At 32.3% G+C, this 19,930-nt stretch overlaps 2 protein-coding genes across 2 annotated transcripts; one reads left to right on the forward strand and one right to left on the reverse strand.

The window, feature by feature from the left end:
• The first annotated feature begins 9,365 nt into the window (after nucleotides 1–9,365).
• LOC120071981 (putative glucose-6-phosphate 1-epimerase) lies at nucleotides 9,366–12,508 on the forward strand. Its single transcript, XM_039024411.2, has 8 exons — nucleotides 9,366–9,557; nucleotides 9,844–9,918; nucleotides 9,987–10,043; nucleotides 10,113–10,267; nucleotides 10,350–10,490; nucleotides 10,583–10,685; nucleotides 12,100–12,199; nucleotides 12,294–12,508. Exons 1-8 carry the CDS (start codon nucleotides 9,366–9,368, stop codon nucleotides 12,506–12,508), a joined length of 1,038 nt encoding a protein of 345 aa, XP_038880339.1.
• Nucleotides 12,509–15,848: 3,340 nt separating this feature from the next.
• Nucleotides 15,849–18,760, reverse strand: LOC120070611 (ras guanine nucleotide exchange factor Q-like protein). The gene is made up of 3 exons (XM_039022426.2): nucleotides 18,026–18,760; nucleotides 16,724–16,998; nucleotides 15,849–16,633 (listed from the first exon to the last, which is right to left on the reverse strand). Exons 2-3 carry the CDS (start codon nucleotides 16,994–16,996, stop codon nucleotides 15,989–15,991), a joined length of 918 nt encoding a protein of 305 aa, XP_038878354.2. The 5' UTR covers nucleotides 16,997–16,998; nucleotides 18,026–18,760; the 3' UTR covers nucleotides 15,849–15,988.
• Nucleotides 18,761–19,930: the final 1,170 nt, after the last annotated feature.

Raw genomic sequence — 19,930 nt, forward strand, 5'->3', positions numbered from 1 at the left:
TTGAACTCCCCTCACTGTAGATATATTATGCCCATTCAATATAACCATGATTAGTAAGTTAACCCTTCATAGGTTGTTCGTAATAACGGCTGGGTCGAATATCTGTTTTACCCCCGATATTACCTCTTGTTCCTTAAGTTCCACTGATTCCCTAATGAACAAATGATTTATAATTCGATCAACAAATCGAATCCCTCTCAGGCCAACGAGAGGGTGAGGCCTCTTGTTCAAGACCCAAAATCAACACTTAAAGGGAACAACCTCTCTACTAACCCTAATCGGGTAGGAGTGAATTCCGTCTTGCACCCAATATCCCCAGCTATTCATCCGGTCTTATCCCCAAAATAGGAGGCTTATTGAGCAGAGACGTTGGTCTACTCTCACCACTTCCAGATCAAAGGATAATCCCGAACAAACAGGAGTTCATAGTTAGCTCAGGATTAAGGTCAAGTTACCTAGGTCATCAGTTTTAAATAGTCAATCTTAAATAGTAAACAATGTTATAAAGTAAGAGTGACTGTGGTCCGTTCTTGCACAAAACTCATTTGCACAAGACGCCCCCTCTCCTCATGTCCTAACATGAACGAATTAGGATCACTTCGTTTGTTGTACTTTACAACTCTTTGTAACAAGAATAGGCCACATCCAATAGTGTTACAAGAATAAGGCATCCAACCTTATTCATATACTATAGATCATTTTGACTATTTACTCGAATCTGATCCACCTTTTTGTATCCACATAAAGTTCAAGTACTCATGCAATAGTCAAGGGACTTTAGGTTTATTGGATTTCTAAAAAAACAATATATTCAATAACAACTTATTGAATTATCAGAATAAGTTCTATTGTTTACAAACCACGAGTTTTAGGACATAAAACCCAAAAAACTCCCATTTGGACTAAAAATCCAGTGGTAACTTATGTATCCGATATATAAGACTGAGTTTCTAAGTTTTATAGAGAAATACAATAAACTAGGGCATCCCATACCCACGGTTTACCATTCGGTATCTCATACCCGATATTTCCCTATAGATCATGGGCTCCAACGTTCCGAGATTAATCGGCTAAACTCATTAGACCAAATTAACCTTCATTTCGTTAACTAATGGGTGATTCCACCAGAGCCCATAGCTGAACTCCCCTCACTGTAGATATATTATGTCCATTCGATATAACTATGATTAGAAAATTAACCCTTCATAGGTTCTTCGTAATAATGGCTGGGTCGAATCTCCGTTTTACCCCCAAAATTACTTCTTGTTCCTTAAGTTCCACTGATTCACCAAAGAATAATTGATTTATGATCCGATCAACAAATCAAATCCCTCTCAGGCCAATGAGAGGGTGAGGCCTCTTGTTCAAGATCTAGAATCAACACTTAAAGAGAACGACCTCTCTACTAACCCTAATCGGGTAGGAGTGAATTCCGTCTTACACCATATGTTTCTAGCTATTCATCTGGTCTTATCCCTAAAATGGGAGGCTTATTGAGTAAAGATGGCGTACTCTCACCGTTTGCAGATCAAAAGATAATCCTAAACAAACAGAAGTTCATAGTTAGCTCAGGATTAAGGTCAAGTTACCTAGGTCATCGCTTTGAAATAGCCAGTCTTAAATAGTAAACAACGTTATAAAGGAAGAGTGACTGGTTTCGTGGTCCGATCTTGCATAAAACTCATTTGCACAGGATGCCCCCACTCCTCATGTCCTAACATGAGCGAATTAGGATCACTTCGTTTGTAACACTTTACAACTCTTTATAAAAACTACAAAGTAGGCCACATCCAATAGTGTTACCAGAATAAGACACCCAATCTTATTCATATACTATAGATCATTTTGACTATTTACTCAAACCTGATCCACTTGTATGTTTCTATATAAAGTTCAAGTACTCATGTAATAGTCAAGGGACTTTAGGTTTAATGGATTTCTAAAAAAACAATATATTTAATAACTTATTGAATTTTCAGAATAAGATCTATTGTTTACAAACCACGAGTTTTAGGACATAAAACCCAACACATGCAATCCAACCCTCGATCTTAGAGACGGAGAAGCAACAATGCAACCATCAAATTATAAGATAGAGAGACATTAATGCAACCATTGAACTTAGATTTATAGAAGCAATAGTGCAACCCTCAAACTTGGAGATGAATAAGTAGCAGTGCAACCATCAAACTCGAAGATGGAGAAACAGTAGTGCAACCATCAAAGCAGTAGTCTGATCCTCGAATTTGGGGATGAAGAAGCAGCAACACAATCATCTTTATAGGGGAGGCAGAACGCAACAACTTTCAGAGAAGGAGCGAAGCTGCACCAACATTTTAGAGAAGAAGTGAAGCTGCAGGAAATATATTTTTTTAGGGGAAGCAGAGAAGTCGCACAAAACTTGAACTTTGAAGAGGAAGCAACAAAGCATCCAAACTTGACTTCAAAGAGGTAATGGAACACCATTCTAAGTGTGTGCCTTTAATTTATTGTATTGCCTCCTCATGATGGATAAACACCTTTAATTTGTCATGTTGCCCCCAGTAGAGATGTACACCTTCAATTTAGAGTGTCATTCTATAATGGAAATGAACAACATCGATCTTGTAGTGTCACACTTAAGTGGCAGTGGTACCCTTTTTTTTTATGAACTAAACTTAAATTTATTTAAGTTGCCTACTGGGGTTGATGCCCTAAACTCTCGTTATTCTGTAGTTTGTAAACATAGTATTGAACAAATGCTTGTGATATAATAATATATGATATTTTCTTCACTATTGTCTATGGAACATTGGATGTTTTAATTGCTTTACCACAAATCAATAAACTAAGATCCCTGGTTATCTTTGTAACTTAAGAATGTATGTGGAGACATACAGGTGGATCATGCCTTAAGTGATAACCAAAATGGTTTGTAGTATATGGATATAGGAGGGAAACCTTATCCTGGTAATGCTACGGATGGGACTCGCTTTATAGAATAGTTACAAGTGTTGTGACTCACTACAGATGGGTCGATCCTAATCATTCATGTGGAAACATGCGAGCGGTGGCGTCCTATACAAAGTAGTTTATATAAGACCGGACCACGAAGTGTTATAGTCTCGTTATATAACGTCGTTCATGACAAAGGCTTTACTTCTCTAGGATGACCATAGGTAATATGACCTAAATCCTGAGTGAGTTGGGAACTTCTACCTTTGAGGGCGGTTCTTTAATTTGCATGGGTGCGAGTAGCCAGTTCATCGACTCAAACCTACCACTTTAGGGATTCGTCTGATTTGGGAGCTGGAAAATCAGCTACACAAGATGGAATTCACTCCTTCCCTGAAGCAGAGGTAAGTAGATAGATTGCTCTCTTAAGGATTGATTCCAGGGCTTGAATGATGTGGCACCACACACCTTCTCATGGCTCGAAAGGTGTCTACACATAGTAGGACTATGTTGTATTGTTCATTAGAGGGATCAGTGGTACTTAAGAAGTTAGATGTAATTACAGGGGCAAAACGGTAAATTGACTCAACTGTACTTACTAGCATCTGTGAAGGGTTATCGTACTGTTGATTGGTTATATACGATGGACACAAAAATATATATGTGGTGAGAAGAGTGCAACTGTCAGTCTTTAGTGGAATGTCTGACAGTTAATGGATGGTAGGTCTCGTGGCTAAAGAGTGAGCTATTCACGTACCGTTGGAGCTTCGAGCCATAGGTCCATAAGGTCCCCTTGGTAGCTCAATGGATTCAAGTTAAAAATTAATTTTTGGGTTAGTTTGAAGTGTTTAAATTGACAAGAAGGAGTTCGATTATATATGATATGATTGAACTGGTCAATTATATATGATATAATTGACATGATGTATGAGATACATTAATTGGAGGAAAATGATATAAATATGATTTATATCTAGTGGAAGAGAAAAAGGACTATGGTTAATGTATTGCATATGATGTGATATTAAACCATAGGTTATATATATTATAAGATTATATTTATTTTTTATTTAAAAATTATGGGATAATTGTGGCGACTTTTTCTCCGTAACCGAATGAGTTAGTGGGAGGTTGCATTCAGTTTTCGTAACTGAAGGTTAAAATGAACATTGTTTTCATTTTGTAAAGAATCAGACATTCGCTCATTGAGTTGTGTATACTGCCTATCGCATAGCAAACCAAGAGCATACACAGCAACTCAGTGTTTACTAAACGATCGTGTACACGCGCGCCTTTTCCTAAACGATCGTATAGAATTTGCTAAACGATCGTCTAGCTCTTTCTAAACGATCGTGTGCCTGAGCGTTTTACTAAACAATCGTCTATAAGATCTCGCCCCTTTTACTACACGATTGTCTACCTTTACCTAAACGATCAAGCATCGTCTATATGATAGACACCTGATATCTCCTACTTGCTTGGTTGTGGTAAACGATTGTCTCTTCCTTCTTTCCTCTACTAAATCCAATACAACCCACACCTCCTGGATTCTCACATCGAGAATACCGAGGTTCCAAGTGGTGGTGTCTTCCCTACTGCCTTGTTCGTGAGGAGTTTGTTCGTGGGTAGACAACAGCGATTTAGTGGACGACTGGTTGGGATGATCTCAGCAAGAGTGAGAGGTGCAGTCCTTGGACGAGAGCGAGTTTTGAGGCAAAGAAGGGTTCTTCAACTGGTACGTATCCTGTTCTTTTGTTGATTAAAGTTCAAAGCATTCCTGTAATTTGTTGTTAATGCATAACTTGTATGTTTGATTGTGAATGCGATAATTCTGTCACAATGAGTTTGGGACGATCTTGCTTCCGCTCAGAGGTACTCTTTGATAAGAGTTCCTTTCAAAGGCGTGCCTTCAAAGAAAGGGATCAAATCATGACATAGTTCAAGTGTGTTTTTTTTATTGGACTGAACTTGAAGTTTTCTTCGAGTTGCCTAAGTACCTTTTACAATGATAAAGATCAAGTCATAACGTAGTTCAACTGATTTTTATTTCTTTCTTTTTTTTTTTGGGTCATTCACATTTTAAGCTCATGCAGGCCAGGAGCACCATGCAGTTTAGGCTCTTGCGATGAGAAGCTTCTACATTTAAATTTTAGAAGCTCTTATTTTATCATGACTTTGTTCATCCTCTTCATTTGTGGGATTCGTCAATATGATGAGCTTTGCTTCACCATTAAGGAACCTTCTGTATTTATATCAACAGATAACTTCCACTTCATGCGTGAAGAGACAGAATTGTGAATCTTCTCGTCATTGTTCTCTTCATGAAATGTTTTTGCCTTAAAGATTTTCATCCTTCTTTTATGTCGATCGCTTGTTATCTTAAGACGATTAAAAGCAGATGTTGAAGGTTAATCTTTCATTGATGTTGAGATACTTAGCTTTTGAAGGCTGAAGTTCGAGTAGAAGTAGATGTTGGACATTGGTCTCCTTCTTCTATCGTGGCCATACTCAATCTTTGGAAGACTGAAGATCGAGCACTTGAAGGCTTAGTATGATCGAAGACAAAATTTCTTTGCCGCATTTCTTTTGAGTTGTCGACTTCTTTAGCAATTATATGATTGTTGTCGATTTTCGCTATGCTGACAGCGTGACATGCAATAACTTTTGATACTTCATCTGGATGATTATTGAGGAAGCTTCTTGGGATGGGAGAAATTTTGCCAAATTTACCAATCGTAAAAAATGAGGGAAGTCTTGTCTTTTTCCTTAGCAGGCTTCGACTTCCATGCCATCTTCTACCTTTCTTTTTATGAGTCTTGTTCCTTCTTCTATAGCTTTGATAGGAGCGCGACTCTTTTTTAGTGGAATTTGGTTGTCTTCTTTCGTTGGTTCCATTAGTTTGCTTGAATGTTGAGAGAGAGATTAGAGGTAGAGATGTCCCATTGGATATGCCAATTTGTTCGTATGAGGTTTCTAGAGAAACTTATTTCGTGGAGTTGAACTTCGTATTTGTATAAATTTCAATATAGATGATTGAACTTCGTATTTATTTCGTGTAGTTGGGCTTGATGACCTTTTTAGATGATTGACTTTTGGGCTTGTTGATCTTTTCGAATGATCGGCTTTTGGGCTTGTTGATCTTATTAAACGATCGACCTTTGAGCTTGTTGATTTTCTTAGATAATCGGCCTTTGGGCTTGTTGATCTTCTTGGATGATTAGTGCTCACACGAGGCTTCCGAAAAAACTTGTTTCGTGGAGTTGAACTTGAGTTGGTGTTGATGTTGATTTGACGCGATGTGTTTCGATCTTTAGTACTTGATCCTCTGATTCTCTCTCGATTGAATGTGTACGCTTAATGTATAAAAGCGGAGCGTGTGGATGTTCTTGAGCTTAGAGTCTTAGAATAATGTTTGTATCTTCAAAGGATTTCAGTCTTCAAGTGTGGTCAGAATGTTTGTATCTTCAAAGGATTTTAGCTTCTTTTGATTGTAGAGAATTCCCTCCAAGCTTTCTGGAGTGTAGACTTCCTTATTTATAGAGTTCTCAGGTGGGTTTCATGGACTTGGGCTTGGTTGACCCATGGGCCTGGCTCTTGGGCCCAATTAATTGGATTTAGACTTAGTTGATCCATGAGTCTAACTCTTGGGCTCAATTAGTTGGATTTGGGCTTGATTTGACATCTGGGTCAAATTCCTATTTTTGGGTTTAGAGACTTTACCCCAAATAATAATAATATTAATTCGTGGTGTCATCGAAATTTGTCTTCAAATTCAATTTGGGGCACATGTCAACTCCTAATTAGTCCCAAAATTTGATGATTTAGAATTTGGTGACTAATTTAGTGAATGACATGGTAATTTGTGGCTGGTCAATAATTTTTCCTTCAACGTCTACTAATAATTGGAGTAATATATCAAAAAATTTATCACTCCAACAATTGAGTGTCTTAATGTGCATAAGTTTCACTAAGAAATCAAATGACATAAATATTAGGCATCCTGGATATAACTTTTCTTCAACATCATGAAACATTCCACAAAATGTATTTGCCTCATCATGTTCATCTGGTTCTCTGTTAACATCTTCATCAAACATTGGACCATACAAATCATTAATCATTTCAAGCATATCAGCCCTAGTATTTCTAACTCTATCTTCATTTCTAATAGTTCCACCATCTTCTCTATTATGACTAGAAACTGAAAATGTAGCACCAAGAAACCTTGAATTGTGTCTTAAAAATGGAGAAAGATCTACCTTTGCTCCATGAAATATCCATCGACTATAAGTCAGAGACATTCCATATTTGAATAGATGACGTTCTATGTCATCTAATTTATTCCAATGACATTCAAACAGTTTGAACATGGACATTTGTTCTTCCTTCTTCATCCGAATAATTCTTAGCAGCTTCAAGAAAATTATTGACACCATTTGAATATTGACTAGACCCTCGGTCTTTCAAATTTATCCAACTTCCATCCATTATATTGAAATTTTATCTACAGGTCAAGTCAATAATTAGATAATTAGATATCTAGAAGTCAAATTACATAACAAGTTAATGCCTAATTAGAAATCACAAAACTTGAAAATAAGGACCGAAATAGAATTTAGCAAACATTCTAAAATTTATTTATGCATTCTTACCAACAGTAATAAAACACTGAGTAACCATCACTTCTAGTCATAATATCTAATGCAAAAAAGTAAGAGTTAAATCCCAACATTAATACAAATGAGCAAAGCAACCTCAAATTGGGGCAATCAAGAAACTTATTGCACCATGAATTAAATACGACATAACCCAAAGCTCATATATAAATTTGATGATTACTCCATTCCTATGTTATATAACTTATAACTTATAATATTCATTTTTTTTAATTCAACAATGGAAGCCGGGGGATTTGTATCCTTTGACCTTATAGTTTGTTCAACTTCTACATATATCTATAACACGTAAAAGAAAGTATTTAACAGTGTGTATTTTCATTGTAAGAGTTTAATATTTTCTTTTCTTTTAAAAAATTTATACAAAAAAATATATCTTAAAATTTTTTACAAGCTCAGATAGTCAAACATAAATAAGTACGTCAAATTTGGAGGTAAATTATACTCGTTTACTATTAAGTATAACATAAACCACCACAACTTTTATCTGTCTGAGTTAAAACAAAATATTACCGATAAGCTTTCAAAGAATATTTATTACTACCAATTGATTATTAAGTTTTTTTTCTGAGAAAACAGTACGAAAATTTTGTTTAAATTCAAATCTTTATCTATTGTTTCAATAAAATCATATATTTTGTTTAAGCGGTCTCCGAGTAAATACTTTATTTTTCTTTGATTTCGTTTTCAATAAAATCAAATGTTTTGTTTTACTGCTTAAACAATAAATTTAGGGAAATTAATTCAAAGATAAAATTATTAAAAATATTTATAAAATATAACAAAATTTTAGAACGGATTATTAAGTTGATAGACTTCTATTAGCATCTATCAATCTAAAATTTTGATTTTTTTTTTTATATTTTATAAATATTTTGATTCATTTTTCTATATTTAAAAACAACCCATAAATTTAATTACTATCATTAAAAAAAATCTAAATCAGGTTGAATTAACTAAAAAGATTAATTTATACAAAATCTAACCTCTAATCTGCAATTAATTGAAAGGAGTAACTTTTTACTTTCCGTCTAAATTTATAGGAAATAGCAAAAAAAGAAAATATTAATAATCACTCCTAGATTTCTATCACCATGTATTTGCTCCTATCAATTGAGTTTAAATTATATTATTTTGGATAAATAATTTTCCTTAATTTTCTGTTTTTGAAAATCCCCTGCTACTATTGATTTCTTACGTTTACTATTTGTTATTCAAACTACAAAGCGTGTTAATCCTTTTGCCCATTCGATTTTATCCACTTTCAAGTTGTTAGTAGTTATTTTAACAGGATTGTTTCAAGTTTGTTAGTCGTTATTTTAACAGAGAGCTGTTTCAAGTTGTTAGTAGTTGTTATTAATTATTTTAGTTTTTTTTCTAAAAAAAATCATAAAATTTTGAAGATTATACTAATTAAACACAATAAAATCGATAAGATGTTTTTTTTTTTAAAAAAAAAAGAATATATGTAATATGTATATAAAAAGAAAATAAAAGTGAGTTAAATGAATAAAAATATGTTGACCAAGGCCCCAAATATAGCGTTGATCCTGTTTGCATGGGATTATAGCTCTTAAACCGGAAAAGCCTGTGAGTGAGAGTGATTCTCGCTTATAAATTGCATTATTTTGGAGAACAATAATGATCATTACTCTGAAGTTCGTTATTGAATTTCGATAAACGAATCGAACGAAATAAAAAGATCATAACAAACTGCTCTGCAAAAATTCACATAATTGATACAACGGATAATAGATGAAGAAGAAGTCCGAGATTGGTGAATCATCATCTTCTTCTTCCTCAAACCCCACCGCCGACGCCACCGCTGCAGCCAACGCCGCAACCGCCGCACTTGCTGCCTCTCCGATAGGCAGCGTCGAATTTACCACTGACAGTAATGGTTTAGAGAAGGTTATTCTTCGTGGTCCTCGTCGCAGTGCCGCTGAGGTATTCATCTTTCTGGTTTGGATTAATTAATCTGCCATTACCATAATTAATTCTCCGAAAGCTTCATTCCATCAAATTCCTTCCTTCCAATGCCGGACTGCCGGACTGATTTTTCTTTTAATTCTTTTTCTTGTATATATATTAATCAAGTAGCCGTATAATTAAAAAGAAAAAAGAAATTAAAATTAAAGAAAAGAAAATGAAATTGATATTTTAATGTTTGTTTATGTGTGAATTGTGTTTATTTTTGTAGTGATTCATTCTGTATGAGTACCGTTTTGGCTAGGTGTTTTTGTACGGAGCTCAGGTGATTTCTTGGAAGAATAAATTGGGAGAGGAATTGCTTTTTGTGAGCACAAAGGTAAATAAATTAATTTAATAAATTCAATTATATATGAACATGTATTTAATATTTAAATTTGGATGCAGGCTGTGTTTTCGCCTCCGAAGCCAATTCGCGGGGGAATTCCAATATGCTTTCCTCAAGTAGGTGTATGAAATTAAAATTAATTAAGTAAGAAAATTGTGGGGTCTTAGGGTTAGGGTTTTGTACAGTTTCTGAACAATGGAATGATCGAGCGGCATGGATTTGTAAGAACAAGATTCTGGAGAATCGATTTGGATCCTCCTCCTCTACCCACCGCCGCTCCTTGCAGCGCTTCTATCGATTTGATTCTCGATGAACAAGATCGCTGGACTTGGCCTCACAAGTAATTAACTAAGCTAATTAATTAATTAAACTTCTTTCTTTCTTTGGATTGATCATATCTGAAACAAAATTTGAATTTTCAGATATGAATTTCGTCATAGAGTTGCTTTGGGATACGAAGGGGAATTACGATTGACGTCGCGTATTAGAAACATAAGGCCTGATGGGAAGCCGTTTTCGTTTACATTTGCTTATCATCCGTATTTGTTTGTTTCGGATATAAGGTTTCGTAATTTTTGCTCACAATGTGTTCGTTGAAATGCTTTGGGGGGTTTGGAAGGCTTATATTCACTTCTGTGTTGTGGAATGTGGGCAGTGAAGTGCGTGTGGAGGGAGTGGAGACGCTCAACTATCTTGATCACTTGCGGGAAAAGGAGCGTGTTACTGAACAAGCCGATGCTATTACATTTGAATCCGAGGTAAATTATATACTCACCAACTTATTCTTTTACATGACATTTATTTTTTTTATTTCCTAATGGGTTGTGATGATTTTGAATGAAAGAATTAATCAAACATTTTTATACAATTTTGTTTATTTATTTATTTATAAATTTAGGTGACTCACTCTTTATTTGCTCTAAAGTACTTTTGGATTAGGGTTTATCCCAAATTACGATGAGTTTTTCTGATAACCATAATTGATTTTTTATCTTTCATTTTTTGTTTTTTAAATTAATTCATTTAGAATTAGGGTTTATCCTAAACTTATTCTTCATATAAAACTATTTATAAAATTTAGTGTATGTGGGACTAGATTAGTACGAAATACTACTTATATAGTTATGCTATTTTATTTTGTTTCATATGGGTTTATGTGATTTTCAATGGAAGTTAATCAAACATTTCGAAACAATTTTGTTTTTATAACACTCTATTTGCTCCAAAGTACTTTTGGATAAGGGGTTTATCCCAAATTTACAGTTTGATAATTTGTTTAAGTTAACTTTGATGGTCATTTAATTTAATTAATTAATTTATTTATTTTTTTGAAAATTGAGTCTATAAAAATCCGTTAATTCTATAGATTTCTTGCTTCATTATAAAAACTAAGTCAGGTTTTCAAAATTTAAAAAAAAAAAAAATGTTTTTGAAAATTTATTTTTTTTAAAAAAAAATTTCTAAAAATTCAACTCTCTTGTGAAAACTGTGGTAAAAAATTGAGATAAAATAAATACAATTTTTGAAAACCCAAAATATAAAAAATAAAAGGTTATCAAACAAAGGCTTAGTTTCTTCTTTTCCTCTTTTTTTAGTTTCTAAAAATGAAATTAAGTTATAAATGGTATGAGTTTTCTTATTTTGTTGTCACTTTCTAACCATACTTTCAAAATTCATGTTCTAAACCTAGATAAATTAGCTTTCATTATTTTTTTTTTAAAAAAATGTTATTAAGATTTTTTTTAAAAAGAGAGTGAGAGAAAACATATCATTTTTAAAAACCCAAATGAGACTTCAATTAAAAATTTAAAAATTATGAAAAATGCTTTTAAATCTCCAAAAATAAAATTTCAAATACTTTGAGAATCTTCAAAAAGACTAATCATAAATTCTTTCATAGACATATAATTAGCGCATGTGTGTTTAGTTTGGCCTTAGATTATGATGAGGATATTAAATATATGTCAACTTGGTCAAGATATATATGTGTATACCTCCGAGTTTCTCTTATCTATTTCGTAAAAAGAAAGGGTGTGTAGTTTTTTTTTAAAAAAAATTAGTTCCTAACATTTGGGATGGGCATTAGAATCTTGCTAATCTCTCTAACTTCTTGATCGAGAATATATACACGATATTGCCTTAACCTCATGTGTGTTTGGTTGTTTTGTATAGGTGGACAAGGTGTATGTATTAACCCCAACAAAGATAGCAATTTTGGATCATGAGAGAAAGAAAACTATTGAACTCCGGAAAGATGGGCTTTTAGATGCGAGTAATTGATTTCATTTTAAAATTTGATCAACAAAATTATTTAAGCTAATTAATATTAAAAATGGATATATATAATACATATGGTTTTTTTATAGTTGTGTGGAATCCATGGGAGAAGAAGTCAAAGGCAATAGAAGACTTTGGGAACCAAGATTACAAGCGAATGGTATGTGTAGGAGCAGCTGCTATTGAGAATTACATCACACTCAAACCTGGAGAAGAGTGGAAAGGAAGAATGGAGCTTAATTTTGTTCCTTCTAGCTACTGTAGCGGCCAACTCGATCCCCAAAAAGCCCTTATGGGAGCTTAATTCTTTCACTTTTTTCTTCTTCACCTCATCCCGTGAGTTTTCTTCTACCTTCTTTCTTAATTATTTCACTTCATTTTTATTATAATCATATCTCATTCCATAATCACCATTGTGAAATATCAAAAATTTGTCAAAATTAAGCCTTAAGTTTTAAGAAACAGGTTTTTTATTTCATTATATGATATAGATCTCATTCTTTTTTTACAGGATAGTTTTTTTAGGATTATTAATGTTTTTTTAAATGCTAAATTAAGGCTAGCTTGATATGTGATGATATCTATTTTTCTTAAGATTTTAGTTTGTTTTAAATTTTAGTAATGTAATCATTTTAATTTTGAGATTTGAGTTTTATTTCAATTTTTTATTCTAGCTAGGTTTTAAGATTTCTATTTTTAACCTCTATTTTTTATTTAATACTTTTAATTATTGACATTAATGTTTATTAATTATTTTAAAATAATTATAAAGTAAAAATTTAAATTTTAATACTATTAGTGAAGAAAAATAATGAAACTTAATTCATTAATAGACATTAACAAATATTAATTAATTATAACATTAAATAATACATATTATATTTTTTAAAAAAGAAGATATGTTTTGGGTTGTTTTCAAATAAAGAAAAATGAGTCAATTTATTTACACAAATAACACTATTTTAATATCCATATGTTTATCGGTGCCTCACTATTTGCAGATCCCATATAGCCAGATTGGTTCTCTCTCCTTTTTTTTTCTCCTTGACATTATGGAAGAAATTGAAGGCAAATACTTGTGGGGACAAAGAAGGGGGGAGGTTTTGATAAAGATCTTGAGGATGGAAAATGAAAGCAAATACATAATACATTGAAACAAGTTTTAGGATTTGTCGGTTTGTTTTTAGTGTTTTTAGGAAAGTAATAATAAAAGATGAAAAGAAAAAGTATAATAACAGAGAAGAATTCACAAGTCTTCAGATTTCTCCTCTCTTTCTTTGCCTTCTTTTTTTATATGGCTTAAGGGATTATAATGCATCGAGGGTTTAATTTCATTTTTTTTTTTAAAAAAAATTACTATTAAATTATTTATTTACCATGTCAGCAAAGTCACAATTGACGTTAATGCCACGTCATTCTTTTTATATAATAATAGTAATAAGAAAATATTTTATCTATAAAGTTTTCTGAGTAAATTTAATCTATAATTTTCGTTATCATAATTGACATGGATTATAATAAAATAATAAAAAAATTAAATAGTTTTATTTTTAAAATATCTAAAAGTGGATTATACTTGTTTGTTTTATTTTATTTTTTTATTCTTCAATTACAACATCATGTTACAAATTACATTAAACTAGATAAAGATAAAAACATTTACCAATAAGATCTAAACCCAATCAATTTTAGGCTATATTACAAAAAATACATTTGAATTTTTTCATCTATTTAAAAAATATCTTTCAAATGCTAAAATATTATCCTTGACACATTCTATAAGTGTATCATTATTAGAGTAGAAATTCGTTAAAATATTGAATGAAAATTAAACCTATGTTGTGATATTGGGTCTTAATCTCTGTTCTATAAACTACCGTCAAGTCATTTCATATTTTATCTACTTCAAAAGTAATTTTAAAATCTTTATAAAATGTGAAAAGTAATTATGCAATTTTGAAAGATCAAAGTTATTTTTTATGATTAATTTTTGTAATTTGGTCTAAACTTTAAATGATCAATAATGTAAAAACACAAAATAAAATGATTACCCAAAATATTAATTATTATTATAATGAAAAATAAAAATAAATTTAACACAAAATAATAATAATAATAAGAGAATGATTATAATAAAATAATAATAAAAAATAACATTGTTTTTATTTTCAAATTTTCAAAATATCTGAAACTTGATTGTTTTTCTTCCAAAAAAGAAGAAGGAAAAAAAAAGAGAGTTGTTTTGATATATTTGTTTGTTTTATTTTTAATTTTTCAATTACAACATCCTATTATAAATTACATAAAATAAAATGTATGTTTTCGAAAGTACATAAGCTTTTCTAAAAAGACATCGAAGTTAAAACGTTTTATAGAAACTAAAAAACTTAAAAATACAATGGTCAAAATAGATATACAATTACCAAAATAAGATATAAACCCAATCAATTTTAAGTTACACTACAAAAAATATATTTGAATTTTGTCGTTTACTTAAAAAATATCCATATTGTTCCCAAATGCTAAAATATTATTCTTGAACTTCGTTAAAATATTGAATGAAAATTAAGGCTTAGAACATGTGTGGTGGTATTGGGTCTTAATCTGTGTTGTATAAGTTATCATCACATCATTTCATATCCCAAATTTTATTATATTGGGTCTTAATCTTTGTTGTATAAGTCATCATCACATCATTTTATATTCCAAATTTTATCTACTTCAAAGTAATTTTGAAACCTTTATAAAATGTCGAGAGTAATATTTAACAAAAATTTGATCAAAACTTTAAAAGATTAATAATTTAAAAACATAAAATAAAATGATTGTGGAGTTAATAATAAATGAATTAATTAATAAAAAGTAGTTAAGAGTTAGAAAAATTAAAAAAAGAAAACTTTAGGTGGGCAGGGACAATGACATCCCACAAGACAAAATGGGTTACGTACGGAGCAGCACGCACGTTGAGTAGTGATCGCATTAACTTTAAGCATAATCATATCATCTTTCATCTACTTCTCTTTGTATTGCCATCTCCTCACCCATATCATCAAGTACGTGACCTTCATTTACGATTTTAGATCTAAGATTTAGAAAAGTACTATATATATAAACTCTGATTGACACTTATTATCTAATATGATCTTTTTTTTCTTTTTTAATTCTTTGATTGTCAATTTCATTTCGATCATAACAATCGGAATTGGATTCCACTTGAAACTGTGTTGTACACAAAACTTCATCACTTCACTCTCCTTTCACATTCAAATCCTAACTACCCAGTAGAGCTGCAAACAGAGATAAAAGGGTACAGTACAGAGTTTGAAAACTAACAAATTAAACACTGTATATATTGTATATTATAAAAGAGAAACTTTATACTGCATCAACTCCAATGTTGCTACAATTCTGTTGTTCTCTTTGTCCCAATTGATTAGTATCTGTGAATGTGACCAAAGCAGCTGCCTTGGCTTCCCTTTTCCTCATCATCAGCTTCTTACAGAGTTCTCTGTTTTCAGTTTTCATCTTTTGTTGGGCTTAATCTTATTAGGTTAAAATTAATTGTAGGTAAATAGGTAGTACTGGAGGAGAAAGAAATGGAGAAGTGTACATAAACAACAATTTTATGCTCTTCAAAATGGGCATTATCTATCTCAAACATCAATTTTATTAGAGTGAAGGTGCAAACTAATATTAGAATCTCAATTGGAGAAAATGTGTTAACAATAATATGAACCTGTGTCTGGAAAGTGATCTGATGCACAAAACTTGTTGTCATCAGCTTCTACTTGAGCTTTAAACTTTGGAAAAGCCAATGTGGCCTTTTTGTTTCTTGATCATATGTTGAACTTGAGCTGCTCATGGGAGTTGTTGGATCACTGCATTCTTGATCTCCTCTTTCTGATTTGAATGACAAAGATGAATCAATCTCTTTTTTCTTTTGAGTAAGTGGAGGAAAAGATTTTGATCTCTTCTTGCTTAAACTACCACCAATACTTAAAGTAAGCTCAACATCACTCTCTTCATCTTCACACCCATCTACACTCATCTTGCTACTATCTATTTTCCCGACAATCGTCGTACTCGGCCCGGCTTGGTCCTCGTCGACCGTGCTAACTCCAGTCGACATGTCCTCCTCTGCAGCAGGCCTTTCAAGATCAAACCCTCTTGACATTATTCTAATATTGTCTCCAGAACAGCTCCCACTTCTCTCCCTACTGCTTGGATCATCTGATCTCAAGCTTTGAAGATTGAAAATCAGCCCCCCTCCAATGGTCTGTGCTGTTTGATTTTCTTGGTTTTTGAACTGCAAATGGTTAATTCCTGAATTAATTGCCATTGGACACCATAATGCATTTTGCCTGCTTTCTTTCCTCAGCTCTTCCATTAACATCTTCTGTACACTGTACAGCCTATGGAGTTCTTTTACCTGCAAAACAACATATATTCACTCAATCCAATCTTATATGAAACTGTCCTGATCAACAGGAAGAGAAATTTGGTAAAGGTTGTGTCTTACTTGGTTCTTGAAGGCATTTTCATGGTCCTGCATTGTCTTACGAATGGCGTCGACATCTCCCTTTTGCAGCATCTTGTTAATTGCTTCTTGAAACTTGTCAAGTGAACCAGTCATGGAAGAAGATGAATAGATCAATTTAGGGGGAAGTCTTGTTGTTGAGTCTTGAAAATGTTGTTGCCAAGCATTCAGTCTTTGAATTGTGAATAATGTGTTGCTGCTGCTATGAGCAGAGGTAGCTAGAGGATTGAAAGTGGGTTCAAGTCTTGTTCCCATACCTGAAACCAAAAATGGAGTTTCAAAAATAATGTTGGACAACAAACACACACACTTTGACAAAAAACATTCTTGAAAACCCACAAAGAAAAAATTTTAGACAAAAGTTATCTTTGACAAATTAAACAGAAAAGCCTTTTCCTTTCTCTTTCTACAAGTGGGGTGGTTGTGAATTGTGTACAGCCACTTAGATGTAGATGGAGACAGAGTCTACTTGACCAATTTCTACTGTCTCTAATGCAAATTTTAGGCATGCATCAAGGAGAAATCAGCTCAAACTTTCAATATTTCCAATCTTATGCTTCTGTAAAGATAGATTTAACTTGTAATGGGGCCAATTATACTAACCCAAAAGTCAAATTTATAAAGCCAATCTAAATAAATATAGATGGGAGGGACTCATCTTCAAATACATCAGATACTTTGCTTCATAATATCATCATCAATTTCAGTGGTCCCTTGGAAGATTTATACATATGTATAGACTAGGCTGACTGGTCTAAAAGAAAAGTGATATAATATATATATAAATAATTTGAAGGATCTTATGGTTTCTTGATCTTGGAAAAGCATAATCAAACAGTGAAGAAACAATGCAGAAAGAAAATGGGATCATGTAGATCTTTCAAACTGTCCACTTCCTCCTGTTTCTTCCTAGCCCTTTAAATTGTCCTTTCCCATATAAGATCAAACATTTCAAATCTATTTGATGAATTTCTCAAAAAGGTTAAGAGAAAGAAAACAGAAAACATATTCAGAGAGAGACAGAGAGGAGAGAGAGAGTTTTATTCTATCTTGGAATTAAGCACTTCCATTGGGAAAACTGTTTTGGGTTCAAAGTTTCAAGAGAAATTGTGTATAAAATCACTGATATTGAGCAATCCCAACAATATAGAGAAGTTGAATTACCCAAAAAAGTCTCTCAAAACCCCAAAAAGAATTTAAACAAAACAAAAAAACCATCATCAAAGAGAGAGACTCTGCAACAAAAGTAAGAACAGAAGAAAGAAATGATGAGGATTGATTGACCTGATATAGAAAGAACAGCCAGGATTTTGTTGATAGTAATTTCTTATGAGACTCATTGAACATCTTCTTCTGCCTTCTTCATACCAATGCTTTGTTGATCATCAAAACAAATTCAATTCCCCAATTCCCTTATGAATTATAATGCTTTCCTTTGAAAGGACAAAACCCAGTAGTCTTCTTTGCTTTAGTTTGAGGAAGAAACAATAAAGCAAACACCTTCTGTTCTGACTATAAAATTATAATCCCTGCTGTTAATAATTCAGGTTTGACAGGCTGTTTTGTAGGAGGGAGATGCAATAAGAAAGCTGGTTTGGAATGTGTTCTTTTGTGTATATATAAATATATATTTTTTTTGTTGAGATAAAGAGAGAGAGAGAAAGAATTGAAAAATATGGTATAAATATTGTGTATGTACTTATAAAATTGTATTATTGTACAAGGATGGTCCTGTTTGAATGTTGAGGAAGATCAAAGAAAAAGAAAGAGAGGGGGCCACTCAAAAATTTGGAATAAAAACAAATGACAGTCATAAACAAGAGGCAGTTTGTATGGATGCCTGTGAACAAGATATTCCAGACAGCTCTTGGAAGCTTTCAAGATTTATATATATATATATACACACACACACATATGCATGAATGGTGGAAAGTTTATGCTTCTTCTTTCCCACAAAAACTGCACTCTCTCTCTGTTTTCTTCAAACAAATTTCTATTCTTTTCCCCTTTTTTATGCACACTCAAAAATTCCAATGTGTTGTCCTTGATTCCCCTCTTTCTCTTTCCCCCATTGAGTAAGAGCTATATTTACGTGTAGTATTATCCGTACCTATTTTTATGCATCTCATTCGATCACAAAAGAAAAAAAAATATTAAAAAAGATTTGTCATGTGACAATTTATGATTGGACGCTTAGGTGAACTACATGAAAATGTGTGCAACCAAGATATAGTCAAGTATTGTTAAGACATTAACAATCAAAGATAAATAGAAAAACGTAAACAATAGAGAATTGACACAAAGATTTACGTGATTTGCTAATAATGTGTTAACTAAGTCTACAGCAAAGGGAGAGAGCAATTTATCATTAGAGAGAAAGTATCAGATTACAGAGTTAGAGAGAAACCCTGGAGTCAAATTGTAGATAATGTAAATAACATAAATACGAGTACAATTTAAGTGAGCGAGATCCTATTTGGTCATTGGAAACGTTAAATGACAAGTATTTTTGTTTAATTATATATTTAGATATATCAAAACTTTCATGATTTGGATTGAATCACTGTACACAAAAGACTTTGACCTCACACATTCCTTTAGCTGTAAATTCCAACCATTTTGATTCAATCCTTGCTTCTTTTACATCTCCAAGTTATTAAACACTTTAATTTCTCTTTCACTCTACTGTTTAAATTGTACCATATTCTTCTCTTTTGAAAAATATCTAGACAATTTGAGGTGGGTGAAGAGAGAGAGAGAAAAAAACAATAAACTTTTGAACATTTCTCTCTGTTTAGTAATAATATAGGGGCCTTTCTAAATATAAAAAAAAAAGCTATAATTTTTATTTTTTCTTTTTGGAAATTCTCACATGTCCTTGTGAAGAGTTCAAGTTGAGAGTTATGATTACACTTTTGAGGGGTTCTCACTACAAAAGAGAGTGTTTATATGTTATGAATGTGGAGAAAATGATTATGATTTATAAATGTGGTACCAATAAATGTAAGCAAAAATGGGTGTCAAAACTAAGCAAATTCATAGGCAGAGATTATTTGGGATTGGAAAAAGGGAAACTTCCTCTCACATCACTTTCCTTCAAAAGCTACTTATAAAATATCCCTAAACCTATGAATCCATCTTCCCAAATCACACCCACATGCCTCACTCTCTCTTTATTCATTTATTTTT

Source organism: Benincasa hispida, chromosome 2 (assembly GCF_027475165.1).
Source record: "Benincasa hispida cultivar pf3 chromosome 2, pf3_genome.v1.1, whole genome shotgun sequence".
Taxonomy (NCBI): Eukaryota; Viridiplantae; Streptophyta; class Magnoliopsida; order Cucurbitales; family Cucurbitaceae; genus Benincasa; species Benincasa hispida.

What these genes read in the sequence shown, in the direction of transcription:
- LOC120071981 (XM_039024411.2), top strand. Translation starts at nt 9,366, where the DNA reads ATGAAGAAGAAGTCCGAGATTGGTGAATCATCATCTTCTTCTTCCTCA. An exon ending in CTCGTCGCAGTGCCGCTGAG is followed by an intron (nt 9,558 to 9,843) that starts GTATTCATCTTT and finishes CGTTTTGGCTAG; the next exon opens with GTGTTTTTGTACGGAGCTCA. An exon ending in TTCCAATATGCTTTCCTCAA is followed by an intron (nt 10,044 to 10,112) that starts GTAGGTGTATGA and finishes GGTTTTGTACAG; the next exon opens with TTTCTGAACAATGGAATGAT.
- LOC120070611 (XM_039022426.2), bottom strand. Translation starts at nt 16,996, where the DNA reads ATGGGAACAAGACTTGAACCCACTTTCAATCCTCTAGCTACCTCTGCT. An exon ending in AAAATGCCTTCAAGAACCAA is followed by an intron (nt 16,634 to 16,723) that starts GTAAGACACAAC and finishes GTTGTTTTGCAG; the next exon opens with GTAAAAGAACTCCATAGGCT.